This window comes from Petaurus breviceps, unplaced genomic scaffold, assembly GCF_028583685.1.
Source record: "Petaurus breviceps papuanus isolate PSGF00001 unplaced genomic scaffold, PetGlider_PUasm1.0 108, whole genome shotgun sequence".
NCBI classification, from domain to species: domain Eukaryota; kingdom Metazoa; phylum Chordata; class Mammalia; order Diprotodontia; family Petauridae; genus Petaurus; species Petaurus breviceps.
The window spans coordinates 1,264,053-1,276,431 of NW_027185593.1; the positions used below are offsets into that span (position 1 = coordinate 1,264,053).

Consider the following 12,379-nt stretch of genomic DNA (forward strand, 5'->3'; position numbering starts at 1 on the left):
TGACAGTGTTGGCAGTTTAAATGAAAAAAAAATCCATCCCTGCCCTCAAAGAGTTTATAGTTCTATTAGCAGAGACAGCAGGCACATATAAGTATCTAAAAAGTACATGCAGAAAGAGACTGGAAAATTGCTTGTCTATTTTAAGTGAAATTGGGCAGGGAGATGAAAACAGGTAGATAGCCAAATTGGTCTTAGATTATAGATATCTGGGTAAGGTGTTTATATTGTGTTATATAAGCAGTGAGGGCTACTGAAGGTTTGGGAGTGGGGGTGGGAAATAGGATCTGGTCTGACCAGTGCTCTAGGAAGATTATCTTAGCATCTGTATGGAGGATTGTTTAGAGAGGGAAGAGAATGGAGGCCAATATTTCCAGCAAAAAGATAGGAAGGATCTAAAGCAGAGTCATGGCAGCCAGAGCCCTCATGGAAGAAGAATTCAGAGGATTTGGCTACTCTTCCCACTTAAGTTTCCCCTACCCCAAATGCAGAGAAGACTAGATAGTTTAAGTTTAGGCAAATTAGAGAGTGGTGGTATGGGATAGGGTGAGAAACTGAGACACTAATTTGACTCAAGTAAATCAGTCTAGCATTTACTAAGCCTCAGGCCCTTTGCTAAGTGTTGGAAATGCACTTATCAATAGAGAGACAGTCCTTACCTTGTATTGTAATGGGGAAGCCTACAAAGAAAAGGAAGCTGAAGGGATTGGAGAAACCAGGGTATCTACTATGGCCTGCAGAGGAATTAGACCAAGGCTAGCCTGAGCACTCTTCTTAAATGAAAGTTCTGGGGGAAGGGACCATCCAGTCTTTTGTGAGCGGCCAAAGGGACAGAGGTCCTCGCAGTGTGTGACTTCTAGGACTGGGGTGAGGCTTCAGGATGAAGAGCTGGGTCAGAGTAGAGGAAGTCTAGAGGGTATCCTGGCGAGGCGTGAACCTTTTAGTGAGTTGTGGAGGAAAGCTTTCTTATATTCAATCTATTTTCTTGATGCTATGCCTTTTAACAACATTTGAAGTAATGAAATAATCAATATCTGATTGAAGATGAAGCATGCGTCGTGGATGTTTAGGCAAAGAATCCGGCATATTTGGTGCTGGGTTTACAAATAGTAAGGAGCTGTGCAGAGTTTTGCACATGGTAAAAACAGTACTTAAGTAGATCTGTGGTCTCTACAATGTCAGTACTCCTGCAGATGAAAATCTTAACCTATATGCCTTCTTACCCCAATTAATCTTGTCCTCATCCTCCCAGAAGTCATCCATAGACCATCTTCTTTGTGTTCTGAAGGTCTTTCTCTAGGTTTACCTCAACCTCCTTTTCCAATCTTAGTTTTCTTAATGGTATATTTTATACTACTTAGGGGCATATCATTATTGCCAGTGTGCTACAGCCTTGCTCATGCCTAATGTGAGTCAGTCATAATTTTGATTCTTTAAAGCTTATGTTGTTCCATGATTTGTAGCATGATGTCATCTCTAGGAAAGTAGTGTTTTAAAGATGAGCTTGGGGTTGTTGAAAGTGCTGCACAATTTCCCACCATCTTCATTTCTTTTTAGGATAAATTCATTTATCATTCAGTCTGTGGCACCTGCAAAATGTATAAGTACTTAGGGATTACACAGTAGACTGCTTTTTATTTTGTATGTCATGGTATGGACAGTAGGTACTTTTACGTTTTGTTTTTCTCATGTAGATACTTAAATCGGTCTTTTGATTGGTTATGCATTTGGTTCCGGTGGATTGTTCTCAGACTTGCTTCAGTCATTAGGTTGTTGTGTGAACAGGACAATCTGGAGGGACATTTTCAACTAAGGAATTCCCTTTTCCATTTGGGCTGTGCACAAGACATTCTTCACTGTACTTCACCAGAATTGTAAAGTTTTTTGTTGTTCAGTCATGTCTGACTGTACACATGCATGACTGGATTTTGTCCATGTTGTTGTTTTGGCAAAGATAGTCAAGTGGTTTGCTTCTGTAGTGTGTCCCCATTTTATTTTTTATTTTTATTTTTTTATAACAATTTGTCTTTTTATTGGGCACCTCAACAAATTATGCCTTAACAGCAAATTTCCAAAGCGGGTACAGGCGTTCCTTCCTCTGCTGTTTTTTGGTCTTCAGGCTTTCCTCATGCTTATTAAGCCTGCGGCGCATGGCACGGGTCTTCTTGGGCCGAAGGTCCAGGGGCTTGTATTTCTTGCCCTTATAGAATTTCCTGAGGTTCTCTTTCTGTGTCTGGTTGATGACAGTCAGAACTCGGGCAATAGATTTTCGAACTACTCGGATCTTAGATAACTTGGATGCAGCTCCTCCTTCTTCTTCCCACGAAGATTCCTGGCCTTGATTTTTGCCATGATCGCAGAAGAGACACACCGCCAGCCGCTCGGAGAGGAAAGAGCGTGTCCCCATTTTACAGATGAGGAACTGAAGCAAATAGAGATTAAGTGACTTGCTCGGAGTCACCCAGTTAGTGTCTGAGACCAGATTTGAATTTAGATCTTCTTGACTCTAGGCCTGGTATTCTATCCATCTCTCTACCATGCTGCCCCTAAACAACTTGTTGAGTCTTTTCAGTTGTGTTCAACTCTTCTGACCCTGTTTAGGGTTTTGGTTTGCCATTTCCTTCTCCAGTTCATCATACAGATGAGGAAACTTAGGCAAACAAAGTTAAGTGACTAGCCCAGGGTCACATAGCTAGTAAGTATCTAAGGTCAGATTTAAACTCAGGTTTTTCTGATTCCAGACCCAGTGCTCTATCCAATCACTTAGCTGTCTCTTGAATTGCAAGTTCAAAAATCTAAATTAAGGACAACTTGTGTTTTAAATCCTGCCTATTCAGTTTACTATCTTTGTGACTTGGGAAATCACTACATACATACATGCATACATACACATACGTGTGTGTATAGAAATAAGTTTATTTGTAGAATAAGGATTTTGAGCGAGATGACTTTCTTACTCTCTATGTACATACATACTCAGACACATGGAACACATGTACACCTTTTGAGAACTTCAGGCACCATAGAAAGTCATAATGCCAGAGTCAAATTGTTCTTTTATATCATACATCAAAATAGAATTAGCTTGATAAGAAATAACTTTATATGCTAGCTCCCACAGAAAGTGAAAAGCATATTCAGTTCTTCTTGACTCATATTATTACACATTTCATAAGGGTACATTTCCCACACAATTATAAGGATTCTAATCTGACAGTTCCATGAATTTTGTTGGGGAAATTGTGTTATGTGGTGACAAAGACAATGTTCTTACATTTGCATTTCAAAGTGCCTAATAGATTACCAGGTCCAAGATTTTTAATAGGATCAGATAAGGAGATATGGGGGAAGATAGTAGTTATAAAGAAGTACACAGAGTAAGACTCCTATCAGCTCTGCCACCTAGTATCTTTGTGGCTTTGGACCTAAGCTCTTCCTCCTCAGATTCCCCATCTGTAAAGTGGGGCTAGTACTTTGTCTCCTAGTTTTGAGGATCACATGAGATGATTGATATAAACTATAAACAGAATTATATAAATGTTAGGTGCTTGAATATTGTCATGTTTTATGTCACGTCAGCTGGACCAGCCGGCCTCTAACCTATGGATGGCCAAAACTAAAACAGAGCAGGCCAGAGACAGGAGAGTCAGGATTCAAACAGAAGTTTAATATCAAAGTGAGGGAAATGGCTTGCAAGCAAGGTAGCAGATTAGACCTATGTGCCATGCCCCCACTCCTTGGGGGGGGGGGGGAAATCTGCTTTAGTGTAGACAGATCTCAATACTTATACCTGTGGCTATGTGGTAAGCTGTAGCCCTGACAATGAGGGGCAACACCAACAATGAGACAAGTTTGATTCATAGCAGGATTTCATGACCAGAACATGGGTGCTTGTCCTGTGCTTGTCCGAGTGCAGAAAACACCTGGTACTGGTCAAAGCAATACAGTAATTGGGTGATTTTTTGCCAGAGAGTGAGATCATCCAGAGGGTGAGTGCAGAGGATCGTTGTTTTGCCAAGCCCAAGGCATAGCCTGCTTGCTGGGCCTTAGCTCTGGAAAACAGTGCCTTCCAATATTTTGACATTTGTTTGAGTTGATACTCCAAAGCAGTAGACGGGACAAATATTTTTCAGTTCCTATTTTGTAAATGAGGAAGTGGAGCCACAGAGAGGTTGACATGCTTACTTGTAGTGAAACTAGAACTAGAACTCTAGTCTCTGTCCAGTCCGGCATTGGATTCACCATTTTTGCTGTACTATGCTATCATACCCTGTTGCTGGTTGACTAAAGAAGAGAGTGTGAACTTTTTGTCAGAGGGAGGAGACTTATAATTAGAGATTGTTGGTTTCAATTAAGTTGGAGATTTTGATTGTTTAGTTATGAAGAAAGGTTGAATGTCATTGTGGAAAGGGTGGAGGTAAGCATTTTTAATAAGATGATTCATAACATGGGATAAATATTAAATATATTTCTGTTCTTGTGTGATGCAATCTAATTAGTGCTGTTCTCATGTGAATTCTTGATCTTATTGTAAATGCCATTTTAAACTTTATAGATTAGTTTGTATGATCAACTTCATAAGATCTTGAAGGGTGACTAGTAATTCATCAGAAAGAGATGAAAGAGACATTCTAAGGTGTGTGAATAGACCTGGAGGTAGGAAGTGTACTGGGGCAAGGGAGTGTGGAGTGGTTAGTTGGATTTGGATGAAGCGGAGGGACAGAACCAAGGAGACCTCTATTGTCAGCCTAAGGATTTTGAACTTTATTTGGTAGAGAATAGAAAATCATTGAAAAGTTTTTAAACAGAAACATATCTATCTCAAAAGTTTTTGTACCATTTTAGCTGAGGTTCTTTAAAAATAAGACCAAGAACAAATTGAAAGAATGATGGGTAGGGAACTCTTTACTTAGTATTCAGTTGTAACATTTGAGATACCAAAATTGTCTTTTCTTCCATATTTGTAGCATATAACATTTAAATTCATGTATTCTATGACTAATTAAACTTTTGAAAAGTAACCTGCACCTATGGAAAGTGTTCAAAATTATTTTCCTTTTTTACACACTCAAGTGACAATTGCAAGAATATAGTGTTGGATTTCTGCTTCACATAACCCTGTTTTTTTTTGGGGGGGGGGTTCCTCTTTAAAACAGTCTTATGCTATGGAAATAATTGTTGTGTCCAGATAGAAGTATATGTGAAAAATGAGTAATAAATACTTAGTCATATGGACTTAGTGAAAAATAATATATGAAAACTGACACAAGCAGTATTGTTTCAAGGCGAAATAGTCATTCTTCCTACTTTAGGAAAAACAATGTACTGTGTAGTTATTCAAAAGACATTTTTTGGAATAAAGTGTATTCGCTCTGGATCGTAAATTTTTCAACTGACTTTTTTACTTAGGTTAACGGACCTGATGGTATTCTCCAGAATGGTGCTGTGGATGACAGTGTAACTAAAACTAGCCAACTATTGGCTGAACTAAATTTTGAAGAAGATGAAGAAGATACTTACTATACAAAGGATCTCCCAGTGCATGCTTGCAGGTAAAAAAAAAAAAAGCTTCTGTTGCAAGCCTAGGAATGACAAGCACCAGATATTGTTGTCATTTGCCCTAGTGTTAAGAGAAAATGGTGGTGAGGTGTTTTTCCAGGTGCTACTTTCTGTTCAAAGTCTTAATTAAAATCTTGGACAGTGACATTGCTTCTGTTACATACAGCCCCATCCCTAGGGTACTTGCTAACTTATTGGGTTTTTACTGCAGACATTAAGAGGATAAGAGAAGATCCTGTCATGAGCTACCTCGGTTCACACTAGACTGTGAATCTTCATAAGATAAAGATTTCGAATATCCCTGCATACTTCCAGGCAGAGCATGGACTGTCCCTTCTGTGACTTCTTTTCAGTTTCCCTTAATGTTCCTTTTAACCTGCTTTCACCAGTGAAAATCTGGATTGATGGATAAAATCAGAGGTGATTTGTTTTCCAAAGTGCTTGTCATAGGAATTTTTGAAAATGATGAGTTTTCCCAATGGGTTTAAAGAGGGATTTGATTTATATGCATTTGCATATGGGTTTTTTTTTGGGGGGGTTGCTTTTTAGAGGGTGGAAGGCAGGGCATTTGGGGTTAAGTGACTTGCCCACGGTCACACAGCTAGTAAGTGTTAAGTGTCTGAGGTCAGATTTGAACTCAGGTCCTCCTGACTCCAGGGCCAGTGCGCTATTCACCACACCACCTAGCTGCCCTATGCATTTTTTTAAAAGCCATAGAATGTCAGATCTATAAGAGACTTTAGAATTGAGAGTGTGAGCCAGAAGGGGACTTTAAATTATATAGTTCCACCCTATAATTTTACAAGTAAGAAATTAAGACACAGAAACATGAACCTTCCTAAGACCGTGGGCCAGAACTAAAATCAGTCCATCAACAAAGCATTTGTTAAAGACTTATTACAAATCAGACTCTGTTCTAGTGCTTGGGATACAAAGGCCCAAAACAGTCCCTCCCCTCAACGAGCATACATTCTAATAGTAGAGAAACATATCAAATCAGAACATACAAGATAAATACAGAATAAATGAAACATAACTTTAGGGGAATTACATTAGCAGCTGGGGGAATTCAAAGAGTCAGAGGTTGAGAAGGAAGAGCATTCCAAAGATGGGGTTCCTACAGGTCAGCATGAGTTGAGCGTGAAAAGTATGTTAGGAAGAGAGAGAGACAAAAAGAACCCAAGTCTCTGGGTTCTGATGGGGGTTTTTAGGTTGTTTTTCCACTGTGCTACACCTGCTGTTTCCCATTTCCCATCTTTCTCCTCGGTACACACTTAACATTTAGTTTGGACTTTTTTTTTTAACATTTTGATCTTTGGAACTCACCTTTTTCTGAGCCAGAAATTAACCTTGCCCGAAGTAGGTACATTGAATAAATAAATGTCAGAGTAGCCCTGGTAAAATTTTTAGGAAGCATAAGTTTTACCTTTGACCTGGCGGTTTTCTCATCGAGCTAACAGAGCAGGATGCTGTGCACTGTTTCGAATTCTTCACAGACTAATAGTACACATAAGAGAGCTTTTAATGGAAGAGCTATCCTTGATTCTTACTAAGTGAAGCTTAGATCTGCAAGAGTATGCTGGTATATGCAAGAGTATACTCTCGGGATCTAGTGAGATAAAGGAGGAGAACACTGGACAAGTCACTTAACCTGAGCCTCAGTTTCTCTATATGTAAAATGGAGAATATACTGCTTGCAGCAAATACTTCCCAAGGTTGTTATATGGAAGATGCTTTGTAAACCTTAAAGTGCTATGTAAAGAAAGGAATCATTCCTTACCATTTACTGTGGCACAGAGCCCTGGAACTGAGAATACACTATTGTGTTGAGATGACACTTGACTCAAGGTAAAGCTGACATTTTAATGCACATACTCTGGAGAGCAGTTGGACCATGGTCTGTCATTTGGAAGAGACTATGGAATAAAGCTCGTATGGTCAGAATAGGATAGGTGGGAACTTCTACATTCTTTTTCCTTAGCTGGCAAGAAAACTGCTGCCCAGAGAAGGGGAATAACTGTCCTTCATTCATAGTCTATTAACAATAAAAGAGAGTTAGCTTTGGTTTCCTGAATGCTTTGTTTGTTATCTCGTGATCTTCACAGCAACCTTGGGAAGTAGGTCCTATTATTATCTTCCATTTTAGAGAGGAAGCTGAGGAACAGAGAGGCTACTTAGTCCAGTATGTTTGAGTTCAGGTCTTCCTGATTCAAAGTAGCTACCTCATTGTTATACTGGGACTAGAAGAATCTTGACTTTTCAGTCCAATGTGATTTCTGTATGACATGGTGCATGGAGAGCTGACTTGGGAGCCAAGAATACTAAAATTTAAGTACTGCCTCTGCCACATGTTGGCTTCATGACCCTGGGCACTTGCCCATCAACCTCTCAGTGTCTTAGGCAGGTCTCTGAGACTAAAAATTGTAAAGAAGGTGCCAAGCTAATATTGGTAGTGGAATTTTTCTCATCATTGAAGATTTTTCTTCATTCCATTGCCTGTGCCAGTGAAATCATAGATCCAGTCCCTGTTTTATGCTGCTGGTACTAGGATGTATTCTCTCCCTTCTTCAAATTGAAGATTTATTACCTGTTTACTAAGTTATAAAGGGTGAGATTTAAATAAATGATAGTAACCATAGCCTTGGATATTAGGCTTTCATTGCTTAGAATTGAGAGGGGCTATCTATTTGCCAAAGTGAATTTAGAAGACACAGTAATGGTTTAGCTGGCATCCATCCACAATTCTGTCAAACTCAGTTAAAAAGTGGTTTGAACTTAAATTGTTTCCCATTACAGAGTAATTCCCTACTCTCCTAATATTTCTGTCTTGAATTTTCAGGACTTAAGCCTCTGCAGTTAATGAATTTAATTTTGTTCCTGGGATTATCTTACTTGAAGTTACTTGATGAAAAACTTTAAATGATATAAGAGTAAAGAATTTTACATCGTGCTAAATTAAAAGCAGACAACAAACCTTCATCCTTTTTTAACTTTTTTGATGTGTTTCCTTTTTTAGTTACTGTGGCATCCATGACCCAGCTTGTGTAGTTTACTGCAATACTAGCAAGAAGTGGTTTTGTAATGGACGTGGAAACACTTCTGGCAGGTAACTCATCAGATAATGCATGGTCTTTAATCAGGTTCTGTGCTTAAAATTGTATGGGAATGATGGGAACGTTGAAGTGGAGGACAATAGAAAATCATGTTACCGAATCTAGCCTTTTTTTCTACTATGTGACTAGTTTAATTTAAAACAGATGGTGCTATGTGAATGCCTTCATGTATTTACTGTTGATTTATTTTCTGTGCTTATTTTTATTATGCAAGTATGGTTGACTTAGTTTTCTTCCTAGTTTTGTTTATGCTTTTTGCAAGATGAGCTCTTGGCATGCTAGTTTAATCTTAAGGTTTCTGCCTTTACCATAAAATACAGTAAGAGAATATTGTGCTTCCAGAGGAAATAATGACTGGAATATTAGTTTGAGCCTTTTAGAAGAGAAGTCCTTCTTTCCACAGGGCATTTCTGATTTTCATAATGACCAGATTTGGTCCATCAAAGAAAAATGCAATCACGTTCACAACAAAGTCTGTGTTTTAGTTTGCTATTAATCATACACACTTGAGAGCAGTATCAGATGTGATTAGATTGCTTATTTTGAGGGGGTTCTAATACTTAAACTATAACCTTAAAATTTAGGGTGCTGTTAAATTCCTGGGTTGCTGTCCATTTTGGATTTCTTCTACAAAGAAAATAATAATCTTAATGCTTCTCAGGATTTACCTTTTGCTGTGTGTTTCATTCTCATTCATCAAATGCAGTTAATAATGCAAAAGTTTATTATCCCTATTTTATAAATATGGAAATTGACTAAGAATTTGACTCACCCTTCAGCTAGCAGGGGAATGGAGTGGCACTTGAGTGTAGGTCTTCCAATTGAGGATCAGTGGTCAGTGTTTTCTCTTTCATGGTGAAGCAGCGAATAAATAGAGATCACTGGCCATGCAGCCATGAAGACCTGAATTCAGTCTGGTTTCAGATTAGTTAGTTGTGTGACCCTGACCAAGTCATAACCTCTGTCTGCTTCAGTTTCCTCAACTGTAAAATAGGGATAATAGTAGCACCTACTTCCCAGGGTTGTGAGGATGAAATAAGGTATTTGTAAAGTGCCTAGTATATAGTAGGTGCTATATAAATGATTATTCCCTTCCTTTTCCCTCTTAAATCTTATATAGCCAGAATTTATCCTATCAACTAAATTTTTCTTCTGCAGTTTACTTTGAGGAAAGACGTAAATGGGAACCAAAAAAACCTGATATCACAAAAATCCTACCAATTTCAGATACATTCCTAGAAAAAGGATATATTCAGTTTGTCTAGGCTTCTGTACTTTCCACAACTATAGTACTATTTAATCAGACTCTGATCTAGAGAAACAGCTGATATTTTAGGAAGATTTTCAGGAAAAGGGGTATGCTGACTAACCAGAAAAATAGAAGTCAGTGCATCCCATTCCTAAGGCATTTTGACTAACTAGCATTTTGTTAAATTTATTTTTCCCATAGCTAATAATATAGTGAGACTCTAAATTTGTCTTCAAGTCAGTTATCTATTAACCTTCACTCTTAAAAGCACAATGAAAAATTGGATACAAGCAAAAAAGTGACCCATGACCAGCCAAGGCAGTTGTTAAAATGGCCACATACTTTCAAAGCTCATACTTATCCTTTCACCATGGAAAAGCCACATAGCCTCTCATTCAGAGCCTCTTGACTCTTAGCTAATGCCTTGACCTAACAAGTTTGGTCATCAGGTTCCTTAACCAATAATTCAAAACAAAACACTGTAGCAGTAAGAAGTAATGAGGGAAAGACTATTAAAAAAAGCTGGTACAACCATGGAACAGAAGTCAGGACAAATAGTCATCTTCCTAAGGGAATTCAAGAATATGATGTTCATTAAAAAGGATAGATAGGCAGGTAGGTAGATATAAAAACTATGGGAGATACATATATATTCTCATTTAGGCATTTAAGATAAAATAGCATTTTTAGAAAGATTTTTTTTTTTATTCTTTTAAAGCTTCAGATATCTGGATTAACTGTGATATGGAACAACTCATTCTCCAGTGCTACTAAGATGAACAAAATGTTGAGTATCTGCTAATTGACCATGAATATTTCATTTCTAAGTGGGAAAATTAGAAATGATCAACTCTTATATTTGTTCTTGGTGTTCAGCCATGCCTTTATTCTTTCCTGATTTCAGTCACATTGTAAATCACCTTGTAAGAGCAAAGTGCAAAGAGGTTACTCTCCACAAGGATGGACCCTTGGGGGAGACGGTGCTGGAGTGTTATAATTGTGGGTGTCGGAATGTGTTTCTCCTGGGCTTCATCCCCGCCAAAGCTGATTCGGTGGTGGTGCTCCTCTGCAGGTAAGAGAATGACTTTGTCAGGCCTTTTTTTATTAGAAGATCCCCAGTAGGGGCGGCTTGGTGGTACGGTGACTAGAGCACTGGCCCTGGAGTCAGGAGGACCCGAGTTCAAATTTGGCCTCAGACACTTGACACGCTTACTAGCCATGTGACTTTGGGCAAGTCACTTAACCCCAATTGCCTTCCCCAAAAAAGAAAAAGATCCCCAGTTCTTCTAAAGTCTGCGGCTCCTGTCTTACTGCCTATTTCCCTGTTGATTCCTAGGACTTCCTATCACAATTTTTGCCTCAGTCAATGCAGTTATATTCTGTTGTTCTGTATAGCTACTGTATAGTTGTTTGGTCTATCTAGGTAACTTATCCCATGTCTCCCCTTTCTCTCCTTGTGTAAGACTGTGAGCTTCACTAGGATAGGAACTATTTTCATTCTCTAGCTCCCCTGGTTCTTAAACTGTCGCCTGGGGGTGGGGGGGTGGGAATGTTACATCTGTGAAGGAAACTTCTCCCACTGACACAATTCATCCAATTCTGCAGCTTAGTCTTAGAGAGCAGCCTGGTTAAGAACTCTGCTCACAGACAAATGAAATTCAGTATTAGAATGAATTTTGCCATGCTTTGTGGGGAAAAGGTAAGGTTCAGATATGGTTTCTGTAGAGATTTGTGTTTTTTACTTCAGAAATATAGTTTAGTCTTCTCTCCATCCAACCACAGTAAGCTTCTTGAGGGTCTAGCCACTACACCTTGTTTATTCTTTTGTCTCTGTTAGTGCTGAGCAGCATAATACATTGGATATAGGTGAATTTTATAAATTTGCCCAACTTTTTTTCTTTGTAAAAGTTGTCTTGAGTTGAAGATCTCTACTCTGAGTCTTCTCTATTCATCTGTGAGATTCTTTCATTGCTCCCCTCAGGCCCCTTTATGAGTTGTTCATTATGAAGAAGTAGAATGGCTGCCTTGACCAGTCTCAAAACTGTGTAAAATTTTAAGTCTTCTCATGACTTAAAAATTAAAAATCCAAGTGTGTTAGGAAATTTAATCTCAGATTGTAAAAAGTAACTGTAGATTTTGGGTAACAATAAGGCTAACTTTTGGTCAAAGCACACACACAGATGGTGGGCAAGGCCCTATTTTTAACCTGTTTGATAAACTACTAGCATTTGACAAATGAGTACATTTTCCTTTTCATTTGAATTTTGTAGGCAGCCCTGTGCCAGTCAGAGCAGCTTAAAGGATATCAATTGGGACAGCTCCCAGTGGCAGCCTCTGATTCAAGATCGCTGCTTTCTTTCCTGGCTGGTAAAGATTCCTTCTGAGCAGGAGCAGCTGAGAGCCCGGCAGATTACAGCTCAACAAATCAACAAACTAGAGGAACTTTGGAAGGTACAATCTT

The 12,379-nt window shown here is 38.7% G+C and overlaps 1 protein-coding gene across 1 annotated transcript in view; it reads left to right on the plus strand.

Annotated features, from left to right (window-relative positions):
• The window catches only part of UPF1 (UPF1 RNA helicase and ATPase), a 60,493-nt gene that overhangs the window by 18,489 nt on the left and 29,625 nt on the right, over positions 1–12,379 (plus strand). The window contains exons 2-5 of the mRNA XM_069067584.1: positions 5,407–5,549; positions 8,573–8,662; positions 10,823–10,990; positions 12,189–12,369. Of these exons, the coding sequence (XP_068923685.1) occupies positions 5,407–5,549; positions 8,573–8,662; positions 10,823–10,990; positions 12,189–12,369 (582 nt within the window). The remainder of the gene's footprint in view (positions 1–5,406; positions 5,550–8,572; positions 8,663–10,822; positions 10,991–12,188; positions 12,370–12,379) is intronic.